The 24,434-nt window shown below is 42.7% G+C and overlaps 3 protein-coding genes across 3 annotated transcripts in view; 1 reads left to right on the top strand and 2 right to left on the bottom strand.

Annotated features, from left to right (window-relative positions):
- Window positions 1–13: 13 nt before the first annotated feature.
- Window positions 14–6,947, bottom strand: haspin (histone H3 associated protein kinase). The gene is made up of 12 exons (XM_071923275.2): window positions 6,048–6,947; window positions 4,823–4,967; window positions 4,529–4,674; window positions 4,056–4,244; window positions 3,603–3,688; window positions 3,026–3,088; window positions 2,817–2,908; window positions 2,481–2,560; window positions 1,787–1,875; window positions 1,499–1,641; window positions 1,201–1,303; window positions 14–620 (listed from the first exon to the last, which is right to left on the bottom strand). The coding sequence occupies exons 1-12, from the start codon at window positions 6,897–6,899 to the stop codon at window positions 419–421; spliced, it is 2,190 nt and encodes a 729-aa protein (XP_071779376.2). The 5' UTR covers window positions 6,900–6,947; the 3' UTR covers window positions 14–418.
- Window positions 6,948–7,114: 167 nt separating this feature from the next.
- LOC139930121 (uncharacterized) lies at window positions 7,115–10,074 on the bottom strand. The gene is made up of 5 exons (XM_071923212.2): window positions 9,900–10,074; window positions 9,083–9,235; window positions 8,223–8,363; window positions 7,241–8,109; window positions 7,115–7,146 (listed from the first exon to the last, which is right to left on the bottom strand). Exons 1-5 carry the CDS (start codon window positions 10,058–10,060, stop codon window positions 7,115–7,117), a joined length of 1,356 nt encoding a protein of 451 aa, XP_071779313.1. The 5' UTR covers window positions 10,061–10,074.
- Window positions 10,075–22,695: 12,621 nt separating this feature from the next.
- apbb2b (amyloid beta (A4) precursor protein-binding, family B, member 2b) overlaps window positions 22,696–24,434 on the top strand; it is a 44,712-nt gene continuing 42,973 nt past the window's right edge. The window contains exon 1 of the mRNA XM_078282550.1: window positions 22,696–22,775. The gene's annotated coding sequence lies outside the window, so the exon portion shown is untranslated. The remainder of the gene's footprint in view (window positions 22,776–24,434) is intronic.

The raw sequence follows: 24,434 nt of genomic DNA on the forward strand, positions 1-24,434 counted from the left end.
TTGGATCATTAACCATGTCTTTTACATGCGAGAGACCATTCAATCAGACTGGCGGGGACCAAAGGAAACTAAAACAAGATGACCAAAACACACACACACACACATCATCATGACTCCTATGTACTTTATTCACATATGTTTTTGCATTTTTGCACATTTAAGTCATATCACATGTCCAAATATTTCAGTAGGCTACCCTCTTTTGAGGCAATTTCCCCTAAACAAAACTATCTGTCTATTTTATATCAAGATATATGAAGTTCAACACACAACAGTAAAAAAAAAAACAAGGCTCTGTTCAGCAACATTAAACAAGTCAGGTACTTCTGGACAGCGATTCAATCCCTGTTCATACTACAAAAGCAAGGTAGCCTATGTGTGTGGGCGTGCGCACACTTGTGTGTTTAACACTCACACCCTACTGAAACATTGGGCAGTTTTGCAGCGCCTCAGTGGCGGAACGGTACTGGAGGATGTTGTCATGGAAACGAGCGAGCTCCTCTCGCATGTCCTTGGCGCCCTTCCCTCCTGGCCTCCGGTACTTCATGGAAAGCAGCTTGGAGCACAGGTAGTGGAGCCACAGCACGTTGGAATGGGGCTGGTAGTTATTCCAGTTGTTACTGGTGGGGGGAGAGACGGACACAACAAAGAGCGGTGTCAGGCCATCTCTCTCTATCTCTCTCTCTCTCACACACACACACACGCGCATACAAGATTATGGTCAAGAAGATTGGCAGCCTCTTTTCTGCATTTTGCATTTTGTGGGAAATCTGCTGTATTGCTTTATGGCACAAAACAGAAAAAGGGCATGATTGGATCCAAAGTTTTCAGAGTTTTTTTACAATGGCAGATGGTGGAAAGAGTGAAAGCCTGATCACATCCAACATGTTTAACCTCTTCAGAAAAGCAAAAGAGAAAAACATACGCAGAGAGGGGGAGGGGGGACAAGACGCAACATCCTCTTTGCGGCAGAAAGCATAATTAATTTTAAGAAACCCTAGTTCTAACAATGCCACTGGTGTGGTACAGAGGCTACCAATCGTCTCAACCAGGGTCTCATTTGTGTACAGTTACTACACCAATTCCTTTGACAGTGACATACTGGTGTATACACGCAGCACCTTTCGAGCACACAAAGACTCAAGTTACCCAGCACATGATGTGAATCTGAATTTGTCACAGACACACAAACACACTGACCCGTTCTCCTGCCTCATCAGCCTGTAGATGTCGAACTGGTAGTCTCCCTGGCCCATGAACAGCTCCTCGTCCGCAGAGATATCGCATGACACCGTCAGGCCGTCTGGACACACACATACATATGCTTATCATAGTGCTCACGGTTTATATGAATACTGCACAACGTTCAACTGACAGTGGTAATCAACACATAGTCCAAGTCAGTCAGCCACCATATGACCAAATATTTCAGCCAAGATGCTACTCAGAGTATGACAGTAAACAAGAAGGGGGTGGGGAGGGATAAAATATGTCTGACCAATTTCTAGTCTGGAGAGCGAGTAGTCAATGATGCGGACGAGCACCCCTCTGGTGTCCAGAGATTGGGCCGTTCCATTCAGGAGGAAGCTCCCCTTCTTCTGCTTGGTGGTTTTGACCAGCACGTTGCCCCAGTGGAGGTCCCTACAGAGAACAACACAGGGGGGTAAAGCTCTGGTCACAGACATAGACGAAACATCCATCACCCTGACGCACGCATATGCAAACACACAAAATTATGAACAGAATAACCTACGTACAGACCATTATGTGTGTGTGTGTACACTACCTGTGTTCAAAGTGCAGCTCCTGCTCAGCTACAGCCAAGGCAGCAGTGACCTGGTGAAGGATGCTCTTTGCCACCACCAAAGAAGTCAGCTTGATGATACGAGAAAGGGAATGGGTTAAATTAAATTTAGTTTCATATCCCAATCAAATATTGATTGATTGGATAACTAATTTTTCCATTTTCCTTTTTCCCCCCGAAAAATTTCAAATGCAGAACGTCAGCATTACACCCAGTGTACCTGATGGCTAGAGTCAGTGGATATGGACATATGAATGCTATGCAGAAAGGACACGTAATGACATCAATCCAGGAAACGATCATCTTTATGCATCTGTTCCATTTGATCATGTTTGAGCACATCTTAACCTAATGTTCAGTAATGAGAGTGACTATCTTGGAAGAAAGAAGAATTTGGAATGCAGACATACTAAACTGCAACTGTTCATTTTCAGTGCAGATAAGTGCAAAATTTCCCCTGATTGGTCACAATTCAAATAGCGGTTAATGGAGGGGAATGAGTTGTTGACATATAGGCCAACTGGGCTAAGTTCCATCTCCAGTTAGTAGCTTCAAGTTAAGTGTGCTGTAAGGAGAAATGTGTTCATTTCAGTGAGTGCTCAACAGACTGTGACAGTGCTGCAAAACAGTTCTTTGCACAGACAAGTTAGCTGTGCAGACGTTGTCGTGCCGTTACCGTTCCATTGCAGTTCTCGAGGTCACTGCCTCCAAACTCGAACTCCAGGATTAGAAATAGCTGTTCCTTTTCAAAGAAATCTAAACAGAGAGACACAAAGACAGCTGCAGTCAGAGAAAAAGCACAGCCTGGTTCTCAGAAACCGTCGTATTGGGCCATTTTGGAATGAGCCTGTTATGTGATTTTTGTTATTTACTGATGGGCTGGACCAGTTGGTAAGAATATAAAATATCAAAAAAGAAATGCCTCTTCTGTACGACATGTTGCACTGCACTCTTCTATGGGAAATGCGCATTGAATGTGAAAAAACTGTGAATATTCTTTTCTCCTGCTGACCTGGTCTGTCATTCTCAGAGCCTTTGTGTTGGTCAAAGGCGTCCCAAGCTGTCAGGAGGGCTGGAGGGTAGCAGCCTCGTACGCAGTGGAGACTGCGAGGGAACAGACACATCAAGTCACATTTCCATTCAAAAGTACAGAGGAAAGGTAAGGAGAGAAAGCACTTTGGCTCTTGGAGAAATAAGAGAAGGATGACAGAGAGTGCTTACTCATTGAGTCCAATAAAGCCGCAAGTCTGGTTATGCTGCTTCTCTTTCAGGCTGCTCAGCTCCCTGGTAGAAAAACACTTAATCATTATTCCAACGTGATGGCTTGTGTTTAGTGTTGGTCAGCTGTCAAATATCAGACTTTAGTGTCTCAGCGGGTCAAGAGCAATTCTCATCCCATTTCCCAGATAAATTCACACACCCACTGGCTCACCAAAACCCATTTGGCTACAGCTAAGTTGAGCCTTTCAGATTTTATGAACCCCGAAGTTATTAGGATTACAGGTTGTAGTCACAAATATAGGAGATTAGCATTAGTAGCCGTGGTTGTAGCCTAAAGATTACAGGAGCAGGGTTAAAACTGAAATGTTGCAACGTTGAATACCTGGGCAGACAAGGAACATCTGACGGAAATTAAACATTTTTTTCCCTTCCCTCAATAACTCCTGTCAAGGTGCCTTTTGGTAATCCAGCCAATGGAGTAGTGTGCAGAGTTAGTGTGTTGCCATTTTACATTATTACATTACATTACATTATTATGAAACCATGTTAGTACGGCACAAGTCGGTGTAGTAGTTACTTGGAAATTATAATCTCGTGGAGAATCTCTCCAAAGGTCTTCTGGTCCTCTCCATTCACCTTCTCACTGCCCTCTATTGGAATGATCTATCAAGACAAGGATCATTTTAGTCAATAATACACATATACACAGGTCGGGCATGCACACACACACATTGCGCTAAGAATTATGATAAATCTAAACATTGCATCATCTACATTATGAGATACCTTGAGCACAAAATTATCAAAATTTGAACAAAGTGTAGAAAAGAAACATGGATGTAGATTTAACTATTACAGTTCTAAAGATACTGTAAGACTGTATTGTTTCTAACAGTAAAATCAGAATGAGACCCTCTTTTACCATACAATACACTGGGACACAAATTAGGATGCAATATGGTGCTGTGATATACTGTATATTGCATTAGTTTGCATTAGCAAGGCCTAATACACAAACACACACACATACTTTGAGTGCAACAGTGTCTCCAGACGCGTTGGTGGTGGAGAAGACCTCCCCGAAGGTTCCCTCCCCTATCTTGGCACACTGTTTCATACGCTGAGGCAGAATACACTCCTCCCAGGGCAGAGGGCCCTGCTGGCCGCACTCAGCACACACCTTCTCTGCATCCGACAGATCAGCTTCCTCACACACAGCCTGCAGAGGAGGACAGGAGGCAGGAGGTTACACACACACACAGCCAGGAGGCTTCTATCGTGTATGTGCAAGACTGTGGTGTGTGGTGAGAGGGTGTGTTACAATGCACCCATGTTTGTTTGTACGTGCATGCTTGCGTTACTGTATGTGTGTAGATGGTGTTCTGTGTGTGTGTGTGTGTTTTTGCATATGAGTTTGTATGTACATGGCTGTGTAAGTGTATGTGTGCCTGCACGTGTGTTACGTAGTTGTGTACTCTGCATGTGTGTGTGTGTGTGTAGTACCACAGAAGCGCTCCTCAGCAATTGGGACCGGAAGCGTTCGGGGAGTGGTGTCAGAAGGGGCGAGGCAAAGAGATCCTGACTGACATCTGCTAACTCCGCCCTTCCAGAAAAGCCTGGCATAGGTCTACTACTTGGAGTGAGCAGCACTAGGGGGAGAGAGAGAGAGAGAGAAAGCGAGAGAGAGAGATGAAAAGAAGGGGAGGAGAGGAAAGAAAGATCAAACATAAGGAAACAGTCATTGACCTTTCTGCAAATTAAAATGTCGACAATCCAAAATGCAGCATAGTGTGGTACCCTTGGTTTTGCGGTGAACGGAGAGGGCGGCTTTGAGGCGGCTCCAGGTGTGTGTGTCAGGCGTGAGGTCGGCCAGCAGACAGGAGAGGTTGAGCCGGCTGGCTTTCACTGGGGTAGAGAAAATCACACTGGCGCCATGCAGCTCCTAGACACAGGACAGATTTCACACTTTTTCACTTGATGTCACAGCTCCCCTCTGTGGCCATTCTGCAGCGGCCATTTTGTGTCCGTCCTAGCAATTAATATTTAATAACATTGGGATGGATTGCGGCACAAGTGAAAACAACACACACGCTGAACAGAGAATCGGTCTCTGTGTGCAATTTCCAAGCCAGCATGTAAGTGTTGAAGCAAGTACAGATTCTGTGTACTCCCATGGCATATTCATGTCAGTGACATTTTTTTTACATCAATATTTTGGTCTCTCCATGTTATCTCACTGGAGAAATCATGACTGCAATTGTAGAAAACTGAGGTCACATTCAAAAATGATGAAAGCTACAAATCTACAGCTAGCTAGATAATGAAAAGATTTCAAAAACAAAAGTGCATCAGTCATAATCCATGACTAAAGTGGCCATGCAATGTAGAAATACAGTTGAAAATCACCATCTAACGTAATGAATGTGTGAAGCAAGTTGTAATAGACTTTCTGGTATATTCCTGTGAAGTGAACAATTTGTAAAATTCCCTGATATTCCCTGACTTTCCCAGATAATTTATCAACTTCCCTGACTTTCCCTGTCAAGAATACACCTCTTGGTTGAAATGGTTTTCTGGCACACCTTCACCCACTAACAAAGTGCATGGAATGGACAAGAGTAACAAGATTGCCTCACACAATAAAGTAGATTTTTTAAGGAATCAGTTTAAGTTTCAGCACATGGCCTTTTCTGTGACAGAAAAACCCTGATGAAGGCCACATGCTGAAACATGTCCTTTTTTGTACTAATTGTTTGTTGTACTAATTTGTTCACAGTACTGTAAGGGTTGCAGGAATGTCTTCTTTCCCAGGAATACACACTCAAAATTAATTAATATTCCACAAATTCCATAACCAGTTGGAACCCTGGTGATGAACTTTGATTGTGCGTAGGTATAAAGGCCTAAAGTGTCTGACACCTGACTGACTGATCTGAATTTGCCTCTCGACACGAGCACCATGGGGGAGGGGGGGGTTGAAAGCAAACGCACAGTATGTGTCTTGTGTTTGTGTTGTTCTCACCTTGGGCTGTTTGTGGTGTGCAGACAACAGTTCATTCAGGCTGCAGTCTACAACCTTGCTTCTGCCTCCCTGCGCAGCCCGGCTCTGGAAAATGTGTGTACTGGTGTTGCCTTTGTTTTTCCAGCGACTCACACTCAGACCGCTCACACACGCCTTCCTGGACGTCCCGGGTCGGTCCGTGGACATGCTCCTGGTCTTCTTCTCTTTAGGAGCCACAGAGGCCTTCTTTCTTTTGGGAACAACGTCACGAGAATTTCTTACAGTTTCTTCATTGTCTGAGGCAATTTTGTCGCCAGAATTAGCGGAGCCCCTCTTTTTCATATCGACTTTCATGGAGCGACGTCGATTAAGTTGGTTGGTGTTAGCCGTGTGGTCACTCTCGGACTTCGAAACATCTGTGGGTGACTCGAGTGCGGCGTCTTTGCACTGCACAGTTTCCTTCTGCTTGGAAAGAGTCGCTCTCTTTACCTCAACTGCGAGTTTTTCAGTGAGACATTTCTCCTTCAGCATGGCTGTGAGCGGCGCTTCTCTCTTTTCACTTCCTGGGTCAATAGACTGTGTCTGGTCAACAGAACGGCTATTGTATACTGCCTGTGTGTCAGAGGCAATCTCTCTCTTATCAGTTTTCCTTGAATGGGTGTGGCCGTCAGGGTGGTCACTGTCAAGTGTGTGGTCACTTTCAGACTTGTTTGCTTCTGGAATAACAGACTCATCATCGCTAGCTAAACCTGACTCTGCATGGTGTGCCAACTCTTTGAGCTGCCGAGTTACGGTCAGCTGTGATAAAGCCATTTTTTTAAGCTGAACTGTGCATTTCTTAGCGAGACATTTCTCCTTCACTGCTACTGCCATGTCTTTAGGCCCTGTGTAACTAGACAGTGTCTGCTCAACGGACCCACTGTTGTCTGTGTGTTGGGTAGATTCAATACCAATTACTGATGCTGGCTGCTCAGTGGATTCCTTTGTGGTTGTGTGTTCAGCTGACTGGTTACAGTCAACTGACCGTGAAAGGTCAATGCTTTGACTGTCAGTCCCTGAAGGTGCATGGTCAGTAGAGTCACAGCTGTTTACCAACTGTGAAGATTCACTGCTTTCATTGCTGTTCACAGACACAGCGAGATGAAAGGACTGTTCCAAAGACTGTGAATGGTCAGTGGATTGCAGGCTGTGGAATGAGCTCGAATGGTCCAAACAGGAGGAGTATGGGGTTTGACTGTGAAGCAGAGCCACGGTCAGTTTGTCAACTCTCTCCAGCTGCACTGTGCAGCGCTGGGTCAAACAATTGTCTTTCAGAGCCTCTACGAGCCACTCTAACCTTCCTGCCACTGACACAAAATGGCTGCTGCCTTCAGTTTCTGAGGAAACCAGAGAGAACAGCTTTTGACTTGGTACTTCCCCCCCATTTTGGGTCTCTGTGGCTTCATTTCGGCTTTTGGCTCCCTCACTACAGCTACTTCTGTCCATGCTCCTCTGCTTCATGACTGAATGGCCAGAGGGCTCTACACAGTGATGTGGTTCTTTCTGTGGCTCACCAAGGGTCGACTGCTGCTTTTCCCCAGAGCTGAGCTCCCCGACTGGTGCAGACTGCGGTGGGGAGAAGGGTTTCCCTGGTGAATCCACATCTTCTTGGGATGAACTCAAAAGCCCTATATGGCTTACCGAGATGGACGGAGAGGTGGAGGACTGATGACCGATGGGAAAGGGTTTAAGGTGCGGCCGTTTGCCGAGGGGGCGCGCTGAGGGTGTGGAGCAGAAGAGGGGTTTTCTGGTGCAGGGTCCGAGGCTGTGGTCTGCAGACTCATTGAGGGAAATCTCTCGGAAGGGGTTGGAGGCGGAGCCGGCAGACCCCGCAGCGTTCACAGAGTTCTCAGTACTTGAGACCGTAAACGCCCGGGGGTGCCTGGAAGGCAGAGGAATCCTACGGCTAACAGAAGCACCTCCTCTCGGGGCAAAGTCGTCCGAAGAGTTGAGTACATTGACAGTGGCTTTAGGGAATTTGGGTTTGGAGGAAACCGCTCCCCTGCGGTGGGTAACAAAGCGGCCAACAGAAGGAACATCAACACTGAGAGAAAGAAGGAGGGAGAGGAAGAGAGCTGTTGGTGAGAACATTTATGTATCACATACTATTCACCTGGTTGATAGGTGGACTAACAGATTGACTGGCTGAGTGCTTACTCAGAGTTTATTTTCCTTTGAACCCTAATCTTGCGACGTTTTGGAGCCGATGTGGAGTCGTCCTCACTCTCGCTGGTGATCAGACCCTGCAGGGCTTTCTGCCTGAACAAGCCTCTTGCTGTAGAGACAAGCTTACTCTTCCTGCTGACACACAGACAGACAGATCATTTCAGAAATATATCAAACAGACAACACAACTACCTGTTGCAAATGAGCAGTGGTGGCCTAATGATTCCAGGAAAGCATTAAATATTAATGGTGTGGATAACTAGCCTATCAAGTTACAGCCTATACCAGATCAAATGCACCTTTATCCTGTTGTTTTCCACAACAGTTAGCACAGGTCCATTGACTTTAATGGAGTCAGAGACATGAGGACTTTTACAACAGTAAAATAAACAAGTCAATACTCACTTCAAGTATGGCATTTAACTTGTAATGAATCCCACACTCTGGTTTTGCAGTTCATTTTCCTATTGACCACTCAGTTATGGTGCATTTGATGTCTTCTGGACCCTGTGCCTAAGTTATTTATACTAACAAACAAGTGCAATGGTCAGCATCTTTAAGGTCATTCTTCATGTGATGCCGCACACAATACCCCATGCTGCATCAAGAATTTAAAGAAAAACACACTCGAGTAGCTTAGTGTTTCTTTTCCCCCTCAACTAATGTGGAGGATGCTTTACAAGTTCACGGCCTCTGTTGCGCCAGTAGTGTCAACAGACCTGCTTACAGACACCGTTGTGGTAACATAACACAAAAAATGCAAAATGGTGCCACAAAGCTCTGTACATGCTGACACACCTGTATCCCTTCATAATGCGTCCTGCCCATGCCTGCTGCTTGTTCATACAGACCTGGTTGTCTTGTTCTGCCGAGTGGGGCGAAGAGGAGGAGGAGAGGGGATGTTGATGTTCTCCTCATCACTGTCCTCCTCCTCCAAACACACCATGGCTTTTCTCTTGGCAAGACGCACTGCTCTGCAACTGGCAACACTAGTCCTCCTCTCTCTAGAAAAACATAGGTAACAGGATGGATGGGTAAAAGGAAGGATGAGCAAGGTCAAAGAGATGGAGAGCAATTTGAGACATTAATTGATACCAGTGTTTTGTGTGTCAAGTTTGTGCCAATCATCTAGGCTGTCCCTCTCCTTTACATTATTTGCTACCATTCATTTTTGTACAGTATGAAAAACAACTTCCACAGAGTTAGATAATCCATCATAGTAAGCATTAAGCCTTAATTTGGTGTTTTATCATTATATCATTGTGCCTGGGTTGAGTGTTTTCATATCACTGCTTGCATCACATTACACACACTGCTTACTGTAAATCACCTGACACCCACAAGAATTAATCCACTCAAAACATGTCGCCTTACAAACGTTACTGTCACCATGTCATCTTATTTTGGGGCGTCTTTGTTAGCCGGGGCAGCAGGTTTGATTTTTAAAAACGTCAATAAACGAGTAAATGTTAAACGTAAACGTAAATGGATTGTAAATAAGACAGACAGTAGAAAATGGGCTATAATCGCTAAATGACACCGGTATTCTCACTGAAGTGGGAATAACATGATGGAAAGGACAGGGAAAATGAAAATGAAAACCGGGACGATGTGTATGTTCGTACTGGAATAGTAACATTAGTAGCAGTACTGTCGATTTGAACTTACTTTATCCTTGTTGGCTTTGCTGGCTCAAACACGGAGATGTCACCGTCTGAAGTGGCCGTGCTTTCGAAGGCCTGCTTGCGGTTGTCGGGTGAGAGCCAGGCAGAAATCTTTCGCCCCCGTTTGCCGTAGGTCCTCATAAATAACGGTTGTACTCGCTCCATCTTTTAAGTTCAGCTTTAACCGTCTAACGTGAACATGTAGTGCTGATAAACGAAACTTGTATAAAAATGTCAAAGAATAAAAGTAACTTAGTTAAATAATGTTAATGAGCATTTAGAAACTCATATGAGATTAAAACAATTTAAGCCAACCAGCTAACTGTTAGCTAAGAGCTGAGGTTAGCAGCCAAAGCTGCATCAACGTTCGCTGGGTTCAGTCCGATCGTATTCATCAAGTATTAACTTGTAACTCTTTTTTGCGAAACTCACTGAAACTGTATTTCAGAGGCTATCTTAAATGACAGTACAATCTATCAGTGTATTTTTCCACCTCCGGCAGCGCCTCACGTTCAAACTCCAGCCCATCGGTGATTGGTCAACAGCAGGGAAGGCTGGCTGCATGATGAGAGGGCCGACTGTAGCACAGCGCCTCCTGCCGGATTGGAGTAATCACAGCCTCTGAGAAGGAGAAAGGAGGGGGAACTCTCCCAGCCTTTGTTCATGAATGATATGAAATAAACAATGTTTCAGCACTACATGGATGATTTTAAGAAGTTGGAAGATTAACTATTACATCTTGTTTTAATGGAGATGAGGATGAGACATGTGGAGTGATCAGGGAGAAATGTATTTTCTTATATAATGACAGTTACATTTTTCATCTGCAGTGCTTTTGGCCATTGTACTAAAAAGGGGTCTAAGCTTGGCCTAACCTGGAACCCATTTTATCTGGACGCTAGGTTGAATATGGGCTAGGTTGAATATGGGCTAGGTTGACCATTATCCTCATATATAACGCAGTAAAGAGGTACAACCAGCAGATGGCCTCATCTACTTAGCCTCGAAATAGCAGGAAGTTTCTGACTCTGGACAGCTGCTGCATTGTCATGCTCAATGGGCAACTACTTGGCGTTTATTTATATTTTTAAAGATGCATCACTAGTGACAAAAAAAATCCTCTACAATGTGTCTTTCATCAAAAAAGAAAACTGAAGGTGATCACATGTCGGTTTATATTTGTGCAACAATTTTTCAAATGTTGATGCCACTCTAGGTTCAAAGGTGAAGCCTGTCTACAAGTTGCAGATTCATCCAAGGGGGTTTTTGTACAAAAAATTAGTTGACTGGTTATGGGAACTGACTCACTGCAGAGTGTAAGATAAGAACTTAGTCGGGATGCAGAAAAATACAGCAGAATATAATTTAGAATTCACTACTGCACAATAAACTCACACTAGTCATTCTCAACTGAAACTTGAGGTAAGTGTGGTTCTGTAATATAATAGATTCAAAAAGGAGAATGCCGCACACTGCTTCCAATGCTCCCACATTTATTCAACTAACGTTTCGATGATGATGATGATGATGATGATGATTACCCGATGAAGACCTTGAGTTGAAACAACCTAGAGACCTAATATGACTGTTGACTGTACTATGACTATACTATAACTCAACTGTTTGAGTTTCCCTTTGCCTCATTACCCTTACCCTAACCCTCCCTGAAAACTGGGAGGTGCATAGCTCTACAGTGAACTAACTAATGAAATTTTGACCAAAATCAATCCGGCATGATGACGAAAACCTGGAAAACAAGGCCCAGCTATAAAATAACTGGTAGTAGAGTGATTAGGTATTCAAGGCGGGATGTCTGATTAAAGGTGATGGCCTTTTTCACAGATGCAAAGGGGTGGAGCAGTAGGCTCTCCAGGATGGGACGGTTTTCGCGATGCTTAGCCAAACATCTCCATAACAAATCCTAGCAATCTGAAGAGAAAGACAGAGTGTGTATTAAAGGTGGGTGTGTGTCTGTGTGTGTGTGTGTGTGTGTGTGTGTGTGTGTATCTGTAGCTGTAGGACAGCTCCTTCTTGATGGGAGGTTTGCTGAGGAGGATCCCCCTCCTGGTGCTGACGGGGTAGTGTCCAGACAACATGGCACAGAGTAACACCCCCAGCTGCCACACTGTGGTCGGACCTGCTCTGTGGGATCTGCACTCATATCGCTCTGGTGTAGAGTGAATGGGTCTCTGGGTCTGGAGGAGGGTTTCCAAGCAGCTGGACAAACGTTTGCCACTGGAGCACCAGCTGTGGTCCCGGATCCTAACCCCCTGGAACACAAAGGAGGACAGGGACAACAACTTCTCTGACCCTTCTTCCTCCTGTTCTTTCACCCCCAACTCTACATGAGGGCTTTGGGACGATCTGCTCTTCCTCTTCCTGGCTAATTGTTGGCTTCTTGTTATTCCTCCTCCTCCTCTCTGCTCCAGCGTCCTCCACCAGGACTGGACTGTGCCTGTTGGCTAACATGGTCGCCTACGACCGGGAAAAGGCCATGGAGCCGTCAGCTTGTTTGCTGTATGTGATGAACAGCTGTAGTGTTGCATGAAATGGCCTTTCTATCTGGTGAAGACACAGGCCCAGATCACAAACACTTTATCAGGATGAGGAAAACAGGGAAACAACTGGAATCAGAGCCCATCCTGTACTATAGAAGCCCTGAAAGCCAAGAGAATGAACAGTTTTGGGATGCTCTTGAAAATCGTTCTTGATGTTTTTCCTCCTCTTTTTTTTTATCACAGTATATTTATGTGACTTACCAGCGGATGAACAAAGAATGCCAGGATCTTTTTCGTAAGTTCTGCCTATTTTTCTTGCAGGATTATAGAGCATTATATATCCCTGTTGGTCAAGTGGTAATAATATTGATGGAAAGTATATGGCTGGAGAGTACATGGTCTGGGTTTGGGCCCTACCACTGTTTTCAGCCACAAGAGGGCAGGACAAGTCCAAATGCATATTAGTATCAGGAAGATCATTCACCATCAGTGTACGAATGAATCCCACATCTTGCACTCATCTAGTCTAGCCTTCTCATCTGGCCTTTCCTTGCTGTAAATGCAAAGTTTAGGTCAGACACAGCAGCCTGTTTACACTAGGGAGATGCTGATCCATATGTTTAATTTCTGTATTGGACTATTTGTCTTCTCACTGGTCAGTCTCATAATAGCCTAGCCTACACAGTGCATCCTACTGCAATAAATTTCACCCAACAACAACATGTGCCTATATAATAGAGTGAAGTACTACCATGTGGTGCTAATCTGCTTTCTGTTAGCAATTGTTAGGGTACGGTGGGCAAAGGACAAGAGTGAAATAAAATATTGGTAAATTAGTGTTTGACATTCTGTTAACTTTGTGGTGTATTTATAGTCCAGCATTGCTTGTCCAATAAAGATGCTATTCTATTATAATCTTTGCTGCAACAGCAGTGCATAGATAATTGCATGTTTCAGAGGATAGCTGAGGGCTGCTCTGTGTTTGTTGTTGTGTTTTGAACAACTTCCGCATACCAAGACACATCAAAATAATCTCAATATTCCCCCAAAAATGGCTTGACTTCCTCCTGCTAGACGAAACATGACATGACAAAAAAGTCAGCTCACAAAATAACATCCATTAATATTTATTATACAATGGCCTGGGTGAATACTTGATTCTGATTGGCTGGAGGGGTGTTGATTCATTTCAGATAACCACATGACTCAGTAGTCCTTTACATTGGTCTAAATTGATGCACTACATTGAGACTTGCATACGAACTGAATATTATTGTGTAGGCTACAAGGATACCAGTTAGGAGATGGGCATCACTTTTATGGCATCAACAGCTTTAGCAAAACCAGGAATACAATTATTTTAGCTTTATTAACTTTGTACATCATCTAGTCACCTGAACTCTTGAACTGCTGGTCTGTCTATCTTTTGTTGTTTGACTGTAACATTAGTTAAATATGTTGCAGTGGTGTATCATATATTATCTTTGAGTTAATCTGAGTATAGTCATTTAAAAAGACAGTAATCAGTCTTGTAACTTCTGAATAAATGCACTACTCTATTTAACAGAGCCAAATGGAGGCAGGAGGATCAGCCTCAGATTAGAGGAGACAAGTCAGCAGAGTTCAGGTGACTAGATGGCGAAGAAGCTTAATGCAAATATGAATGCCCCTCAGCAATATCTGTTGTTAGTTCTCATCAAGAGAGATGCCACAGATAATCTGCGGCTCTTTCTGATAGGCTGTGTGACTCATCCAGCCAATAGGAATACCTTCTGGACTGAAAAGGACTGGTTGACCGACCAGTATAGCAATGCATTCAGGTTGGGAGAAAGCAACTGCAGCTTTAGCTGATAGAAGGAAGTGACAGGGGCGACTATGCGGCATAGTTGCCATACGCTTGTTACGAGGGAAAATGTTGTTGCTTTTTAAACATCTTATTTGCGTTTGTCTGGCTATTGCACAGAAACAAAACAGTGCGATATGATCTCTGTCAATCATCCCGACTTGCTGCCAGCACAAACTGCACAAACCAAAAGACATCTTGTAATACAAAGACCTGTGAATAATATGCATTGGCCTGATCACCACAGTGAGGTCCTGTGCACTTTGATCTGGCACACTTGACAAAACCTGGGATGAGTGGAACGTTTTGTTACAAGCTCATGCACAGAATATTTTTCTTCATCCACTTCTTCCTCATATAAAACAACCACCATTATAAAATAGAAGACCCTACATGTTCCAGGTCACTGGATTTCATTGTGACTCTTTTCATTGTGAATTAATGTTAATGTGAAATGTAACAGCATGGCTTGGGACTGATTTTAACTCTTACAATGAAAGTGCATGGTGTCACAGGCAAAAACCCCACTCAACCACTTCCTGTGTGTGAATGTGCGTCAATGAAAACTTAGCTTCTTTTTTGTCCTTTAAATTTTCATTTTTATAATTTTGACTTGCATTATTTATATATTTAAAATGGGCCTGATTTGAAATCTTGTAAAAACCCCATTTGATCAACCATTGGGTTAAAATAACTTTTCATCAAGCGAAACATACTTTTTTAGTTCAAGAGCAGCTCCTTTCCTGTCTGTTGTGGGTTTGTGGTTTAGTGCAAACACATCCAGTCTGTGTGGTCTTGCGTCCATGCGTCTTCCTCAGATATATTCAAAACAGCTACAGTAGACTAGATATAAGGAGATGTTATTGCCATTAGCCAGGACTGTCTGATCTGCTCACTTGCTCATCACTATGAAGCTGATCCTGACTCTGGGTCTCATCTGGACCCTCTTCAGCACAGGTAACTCTGCTCAATTTGATTTGATGATTTAATGATGATTTAATTTGGTTTAATTACCATTGTGCAAAATGAGACATCTTGTCTTGCGCTTTATTGATGTAGCCTGAACCATCTGTATTATCGATGTGGTGGCTGAACTATTACATTGGATAAAAAAAACTAAGATGTTTATGTATATGATGTATATTGTTGTACTCATCATCATTTCATTCATGAATATTTTCCTCATTGCAGCTGAAGCACTTCAGTGTCATACTTGCACTAATTTCGAAGATCCTGATGATCCTCTGTGCACAAACACAGACTTACTCAACTGTTCCTCTGACTCCCAGTGTGCAACTGCCATAGGTAGGTGTAAAAGTGTTGAGAAGGAAAAAAAAAAAAAAAGGGAAATAAAATCAGCCATTTCTTGTCATTTATTTAATTTTTTTTTTTTTTTTAACATTGCTGCATTATGATGTTTTTCCATCAACATTCACTTATTTCGTAGTAGCTACGTCGGGAAAAGAAGAAATCCTCAGATCGTGTGTGTCATCCTTCATATGCCGTGATGGCACTATAAGCTTGCAGTCTGGGGGCCAAGCCGTATCTGTTCAATGCTGCAACACAGATGGCTGCAACTCTGAAACTCTGCCTTGTAAGTTAAAACCCACAAACCCACGTACTTGAACCCACAAACTTTTGGCTTGTGTAGCAAGTGGCCTCACTTCTGGTCCAGCCTCACATACAATCACAGAGGGTAGGCCGCATATAGGAACATTAGGCTACTATTATTACTGTTTTCTTTAAGTGACTAAGAAGCCATTTTACATCATAAAACATCAAATTGAATGAACATTAATATATTCCTACTGTTAGAAATTGTATTAGAATTAGTGTGTGTCTGTGCATCCCAGGATCCCAGGGACGGGTTATTTTTACCTGAGGGGTATTCCAGAGAATGGCAAATTATCCAGATCTGTTAACTCAGAACTCACAGAAATCTTCTGCTCCAAAAACTGAGATCAGAGTAAGACTAGATCAGTTACTATGGCAACTTATGTTCTCAAGCTAACCTGCTCTGTGGCAGGTTTACTTGAGGCTTACTTGAGTTAAACCCGGCTGAGCCTGCAGCATTTAAGTACACAGCAAATTTCCCAGTGTTAATAAGTGTTGATTTATCTGTGCCAATTATTTGGAGTTGACGAGTGTTGATTGAGTTGTTTGTCCACTCATAGAGCTGAAATAGTGTTCAAAACTATCTAAAAGTATTAATTTAATTCTGATAGGTGTGGACGTATATAAACACTGACGTGGTGTCGATTTTTGCACTCTCAACGTTAAATTAACACGATGTGTGCTGTGTAGCATCACAGAATTCGGTTCGGGTGGTGGTGCCCCCCACCCGTTTTACGGCCCTCAGGCTTCTTCCGATTCGCTAGTGAAAGTCAAATAAGCCTAGGCCTACATTTAGGCTTCTGTTAAGAAAATGAAGTAGTTATATACAAGTAAAATCTTAGCAGTTTGAATTATCATGCTGCCTGGATTACACCTAAATTAAAAATAAAAATCAGCAAAAGTCATTAAGGGGCCGTGTCCACCAAGCGAGCTGTTGAGCGCTTGAAGCGCTGGTGCTGAGCGCTGTGACAGCGGCAGGTGAGCGCTGGAGCGGGAAGCTGAGACGAGACGACGTCTCCGGGTGTTGTTGCTATGATAACGTTAATACGTTAATAGCTTAGCTAACGTTAGCTACAAAACAGCAGGATGCCGGCTCCTGCCCCTGCTTCATCCGCATTGGTTGGTAGAACTCTGAAGTGACATTGATGAGTGGTGCACTTCAGACTAAGTTGAAATTGTTTCAACTTGAGAACAGGTCCAGCTCACGGCACTATGAGTGTACAATTCAGGCAATATGTTACATCCAACCTATTAAACATGAGTTTACAGGGGTCTGTTAAATGTTGAGTGACTAAAATAGGCATTAAACTCGACAGTTAGCTCTCTAGTTGCAGTTTAATGTTTCTTGTTGGGCTGGAGTGAAATATGATGCTCTGCTCTGCATGTCGCCCTCGGAATCCATGATTAATCCTATTTTCAGTCCTCGATTGAGGATGGCTTTATAAATTCACTGTGAACGCGCATAGTTCAGTCTCAACCTATCCGGAGTTGATCAAACCGATCACTGAAATCTGAATCAGTTGTTCTGGAACCAAAAACTCCAGCTATGCTGTGTCTAGCTCACTCAAGTCAGAATTCAGAAATTAGTTTAGGATTTCTTAAACCGTCTTTCTTCCCTCTGGTGTGTAGTGGATGTAGATTTCTGAGATGTATGTTTTTTTCAATACAAGAGTATATTTCTCATGTTATTATAGTATTTATACTTAAAATGAAATAAAAAAAATCTGGGGTAGGTTGCCACAAGTTGTCAAGTGGTATTTCATCAGTAATAATGTTTGTTTGTTTAGAAAAAACGATATGCAATATATATAAGTTATATATGCATTGCATATATTATATATGCAATATATATATATATATATATATATATATATATATATATATATATATATATATATATATATATATATATATATATGTACATTGCATATATAACTTATATACATTGTACCTCACTAGAAAGGCACTGCTGAGAAATACACCAGTGAGTAAAAAGTGTCACAACATGCCCCGGTCTCCCCTAAAAGATTTCAGGTAGGCCTATTGCTTTGAATAGGTTTGGCCATGCTCAAATACAATGAGAAAATGGGCGTCTGCCATCTTCCATCATCTTCTTTTGCTGTTTTGTGTCTCCTAAAATTTCTCATGTGCTTGACTAAATTATTATATGACAACTCTAACAGCGGCATGTCTCCTACTCTGCTCTATTTCAGTCCCGCAGGTGAATAACCTACAGTGTTTCTCCTGTGACAGTATCGAAAGCACTGTATGCAACAGCACAGTACAATGTGTCGGAGTGGAGGACCGCTGCTTTAATTGGACAGGTGAGTCCTCATGTTGCAGATCAACGATGCACAAAGATTGTGCTATTGCCAGGACAAGTATTGGTTACTAATGCTGCCTTCAAGTGCTCCTCGTAATCTCCTATACTTCCGAGATCTCTAAAATGAACTAATCAAAGACAATGAAAAATATTCATAGTAAATGTTTTTTTTTCATCTACAGAGATGGATGAGACCTTTCATACTTCTGGCTGTATGTCTGCAAACCTGTGTGAAATTGGTTCTATCCTGGCTGACATAATTAACTTCACCAGTGGACCAAACTGCTGTGAGGGCAATTTCTGTAACTCAGCCTGGGCTGTGAAACTGAGTGTGTTCCCTCTGCTGCTCTCACTCATTACCCTTACTTTCATCTTTCAGAACACAGTGCAGGAGGGCATAGGCCTACACACATAACCCTAACGATGTGAATGACACACACAGTCAGGTGGCGCACAGACACACAAACAAGCAAGGGTGGAAGTAAGTAATTAGTCTGCTTGCTTCAACAACTCACACTTCACTCTTATTTACTTCTTTATTCTTTTTCTTTTTCTTCTGCCGGACGCTTTTTCGGGACTTAACTTCTTGCACCATTTAAACTTTAAAATGTTTAGCATATTCAGGAATGTTGTGCTCTGTATTTTTCTGATTTATAGTTTTTGCGCATTTTTAATTTAAGCGTGATTTTTTGGTGCCATAGAGATGGCTGGCTGAATGTTCAGAGACCAGCAGAGCAGGTAGGACAGGTTCTCACAGACCAGAGTTCTCAGCAGATACACACACAGCTCTCTATCTGTTACAACTACTGCTAAATGTATTCATATCCATATCTGTATAGGCTACTGTTGATTTTAAGTGTATTCTTCAAGTGCAGTAATGTTTGTTTTTTGCTATACTTGTTTACATGATGGCACATATATAAAGTATTTCTTTATAATCTTAATTGTAATCTCTTCATGCCAATAAAGTAAAAAACAAAACAAAAAACATAGGCAACATTGGCTTCTTCTTTGTCTATTTTTGCATGTGTTTTGTTATGTGTGTGTTTGTTATTTGTGTTTCAGTGTTGGTGATATTCATAGTATATATACATACATATATATATATATATATGTATATCTGTTCACAAATGTGTTAAATGTCAGTTTTCAGTCTATTTTCGTGGCCTCATTCAGATGAATGGGAAGTAGAAATCCGAACGTTACAAAGCTGCATCCGATCTTGGTGAGTAGTTTATATTCTGGTTTTCATGGTGGTCAACTGCCAAATAACCCCCATGTTAAAACTAAGTGGAATGTTGCTTTAAAGATTATGCGTAAATATAAAGTAGACTAAACAAAGGTTTAACACTAAGCCTATGACAACTTATCAACAAGGACTCTATCAACAAGGTTCTCCCACCTATAAGCCAACCATTCTCACACCCCTTCTTCCCGGTGTTGCACACAGTGCTGTCCCCATGTACACGAGTGTCCCCACAGTGTAAACACAAAGGTACAATCCTGCCTCCCTCCCGTACAGCGTTGCCTCCTGTTGTAGTATCATATTTCAGCCGCCAGGTGTCATCTGTACACAAACACACTGTTTACTGCAGGCTTGCTGTACACAGATGTTCCCCATGGACACGAGTCATGTTCAGCGGCCATATGGAATATAACCTATAATAATATAATATTTCTGTACACGCTATTAAAAGGGAAAGAGTGCATTTAGGTTTTGAGTTCCAGTTCAAAAACAAAACTCCATTTCATAAGATTAAAGTGATAGATTGTCCTAAATATAAAACAGATTGTAGCAATGTTAGAAAAATAATAATAATAATAAACAATTCATGACTTTACAAATAAGTAGGCCTAGATATACACTATCTGACTACTTCATTGAGGAAAAGTAGTCTATAACCTGCTCGACCTACAATAAATTTTTGTAACGATTATATTTCAGACATTTTTGCTTTGGGCAGAATTGTGAGACAGGAAAAACGGGGATGACATGCAACAAACATCATGAGCGGGACTTTGACCCATGACCTTGCACTCATGTGGCCCGCTCCTACTCCTTAGGCCACTGAGCCACTGTGACCTTTCTCAGATTGGCCTTCGACTCAGTGCAACAGAGATTTGAAATGTTGATAAATGCGCCTTAGTGCCCCCTGACTCTGAGGATGATAGGCTGAGACTGTATTGTGAAGCTGTTTGAGGACCTGTGTAAACAATTTAGAGGTAAAATTTGATCCTTGACCTTGATTGCTCTGGATTATTTGGGGGATGACAAACACATACAAGAATTGGCTAAGAGCTTTAACCACAGATTTAGCAGTGATGGAAAGCAATGGAAAAGCAGCTGGATATCTAGTTTCCTGGCACATAACAGTCAACAAGTAGTTGAAACCTGACTGAACGGGGCAGTGGACCAACACAGCCGATAATTAGAAGTTAAAATGGCTGGTATGGGATATAAAGGAGTGGGCTTGATAGTTTGATAAGGTTTACCCGTTAACTGACAAGCAGCCTATGACACGTCTTGATGTAAGCGTGGGTAAGCTTATTGGTAATGACATTTCTATACCTGAACAGTCTTGGCGATATGCTTTTGTATGAGCTAATTCCTAAAGTTTTAATTTAGAAAAAGTTTAATAAAAACTTGCATTCATTTAATTTCAATCCACCAGGAGACTCCTGAGGGTTTTTTTCCCCTTGCTTTTCAGGGCTTCCATACTCCCATCCTAACTGATAAATGATATGGACTAACATGTGACATGTACTGCAGAGAATGTTGAGACTTAAACGTGTGCACAGACTTACAGGCCACGATGCTGAGGCATGTTAAAACAGAATCATTTGGCAATTTGGACTAAATCTTAATCACCAAAGCAAATACATTTATCTTAGTATGTCTTAAGTGTTATTGTCTTTTGATGTATTTACTTTTTTTGAGTCAATCATAATCAATCAAAAAAGCAATCAATGAATCAATAAAGTAAAATCAACAAGAAACTACATATAACCTAGAATTTTCATTTTATACATTTTATTTTGTGTTCGTGTGTGTGTGTGTGTGTGTGTGTGTGTGTGTCGGTGTAAACAATGTTTTAACTTGAACACTGTTGGCATGTAATGTAAGCCGGCAGACTGTGGGAAGCGGCTACATTGTTAACATAGAGGAAAACATATCTTGCTTTTCCCATAAGCCTTGCCAGCAAAACCATATTGTTTACATAGGATTACATGCAGCACCCTGGTGACTGTTAAGATTTACAATACTACATTTACAACAATATTAATTACTCCCTCCCCCCACCCTATTCCACACACACACACACACACACGCACACTCCACGCTCCAGGAAAACATTCACTTTGAGAGAAGCAAAAGAAGAGTGTTGTCATTTTATCTAATATTGAGTTATTACCTTCCAAAAAGCTCAAAAAGTAATCAATTACTCACTCGTTTCTTGTTTCAAAAGTAATACAATTCGTTCATTTATTACTCCTTAGGATCAGTAACTTGTTACACTAGTCGTTACATTACTTTCTCTGTGACAGTTGCATCCTCTTTTAATTTCAACAACATGGATGACTCAATCGCCTCTCCTGTGAATGATCAGTGAAACCCAATAGTGTTGATGCCCATTTATCTTCTTGTCATCCCTTTACTTGATGAAACCAAAGTAGTGACAATACTTTCCATAAGAAGGTAAAGTTTTCTGACATTTCTGATCTAAACTACCTTTGTGTGAGAGCATGATGACTAATATTGAGGAGGATGGTGGTGGGATAGTAGCATTGGAATAGGGATACTGACCACCCAGGGTCCTTGTTGAAACCAAAAAGTGCATTTCCCACCTCAAGGAGAAATCATTGATATGCATTATCAAGTACAGATTTGCAGATATCTTGCCATAAGAACACTTCAGTTTAAGACTTCTTTAGTTGTAGAGGCACTTCAACCAAAACTCTGCCGTGTAGTTAGATAATGATTAGTGTGTGTGGTAATAACCAAACCTGCTCCAATAAGGGATGACATATGGAATGAGACTGGTGTGTGTGGGTCATGGATGGGTATTTAGCCTATATATGTTTGTCACAGGTGGTGGCGTGGGGACAAGGGGGGCCCAGAGTCGCCTCCCATATATAAGGCCCATAATTCCTAGCTTCGCCCCTGGCTAGAATGTGTGTTTTTTTTTTTTTTTTCCATTATTTAACCTCAATCTGATCACCCATTTTAAGATGTGATAACAGAAATATACGACCTGTTTCTTAACTATAAAATTAGCCTACTATTAAAACTGAAGCACCCATTCGTCACACCACTCGTTACTCGGGAAAAGTAATCACATTACTATAGCGCGTTACTACCCTTCACTGCTCATCACGGCGTTACTCACATGGAAGTATTGGGTTATTCATAATCAGCGGGACTCGGGGGAAAAAAAAAAAAAAACCCAGAGGAGCGTTTGCTTCCGGAGCAGCGTCGCCCGGTTCCCCCCCTGTCGGAGAGCAGCGGCATCTGGGAGGGAGGAGAAAAGAAACAAGCCGAGAGAAAACGGAGGGGAGGAAAAAACAGGAGCGTAGCGAGGACGTGAACACACAGGAGGGGAGGTGAGTGATGTGGTATGCCGACTATTTTCACTTGAATACGGGGAGCTGGCTGTCACGGTACCGTTACCGTTTCCCCCCACCCAGACCTAAAATGACTGGAAATGCCGCGGTGTGAGTAACTTTTCATGTTCTTCGGGGCGACGCAGTGCACTGGGAGCTGAGGGGCCCGTTGTGTTGCGAACAAGTCGGGAAGGTGGGGGAGAGGAGACGAGGAGGCTGCGGCGACAGATGGGGGGGGGGGGGGGGTTTCTCGGCTCCACGGGACCCAGCGGCTCCTCCTTTGGGGTTATTGTCAGAGATTTGTGTTGTGTCTGTCGTTACTGGAGGGCTAATCACGTAGTGTCAGGGTGTGTTTGAAAACAAGCGTTGTTTTTGCAACATTGTAGCCAGCAGCCAGCCATTGACCACTGCTGCGCTGCGAGGCTGCCGCTGCCGCTGCTGCTGCTGCTGCTGCTGCACACTCGGCTGAGATGGTGGGGCTTTGGAAGAGGGTTTACTACCAAACGGTGAGATAACAGTCCCAAAAAGGACTTTACGACACTTGGGGTCTCTTCATTTAGTAGGCATGCCAGCTGGTATGTAGGAGTAAATGAAACGGTTGGTAAACTATGACCACCAGTCATAAGTTAAGGAGCCACCAGCTCAAACAAAAATAAATTAGCATTTCAGAAAATCGTTCATTTATGCTCCCCACTTGAAACACCCTGTCTTCATATAACTTACATCAGTTTGATACTACTTACTATGGCATATACTATTAATTCATCTCATAAAGATTGATGCCAGCTTGAAAGGGTGGTAAACTGTATTCTGCAATTAAAAAGGTGGGCAGCTGAGGCAGGTTTACCCTCCACTAAACCTTTGTCTGTCAGTTGAATCTGAGCTTTACTGTTTTGGCTCTTCACTGAAATGTGTTCATCTGGCCCATGCTCACCTGAGATAGATAAACAGTATAAGTTGTTGACACTATGGCTTTCATTAATCGGGTCCCTAAGTAGGACTGTTCTCTCTCTGTTCCGTCCCGTGCTTTGGTTCCTCCTGCTCCAGTCCTGACTCATGCCTGGGTCCTGTGCCTCGTCCTATATCTCCCAGTCAGGAGCTACAGTTGAACTAATAATGGGGTTCATTGTGAAACAAACAGGCATACAGGAGGGTATTCTCTTGAGTTGTGTACAGTCTGTGCGGTAGACTGGGGCTGCAGGCCCCGGGGGTGGGGGGTGGGGGGCGAGGCTCGCATTGGTGCATGGTGCTGGCTGGACTCGGCTAGCTAATCGTTTCCAGCCTCGCTCTGGTAATTTCTGCCAGGCCCGTGAGATAATAGGCTTGTTTGTTTTATACAAAACATGGAGCCACTTAATTGCTTGTTTATGTTTCATGATTTAAGGAATCTAGAGAATGACCCTTGTGAATAACTTTCCTGTTTTATTTTTTCTTGGGGGGGAGGTGGCACAGATGGTGATCAGATAGCCTATATCGTGATTATGGATAGAAAGGGAGAGGGAGGAAGAGTTTTGGTGGGTGTTGCTCAACGTTTCACAAGGACTGGATTTGTTGTTGTGTAATAAGAGTGTAAGAACTTGTGACGGAGCACATCCAGTGTGTCTGTGGAGGGAGAAGGGACTCTGAAGTTGTTGACAATAACATCTATTACCAAAGGAC

The sequence above is a fragment of the Centroberyx gerrardi genome, chromosome 3 (genome assembly GCF_048128805.1).
Source record: "Centroberyx gerrardi isolate f3 chromosome 3, fCenGer3.hap1.cur.20231027, whole genome shotgun sequence".
NCBI lineage: Eukaryota > Metazoa > Chordata > Actinopteri > Beryciformes > Berycidae > Centroberyx > Centroberyx gerrardi.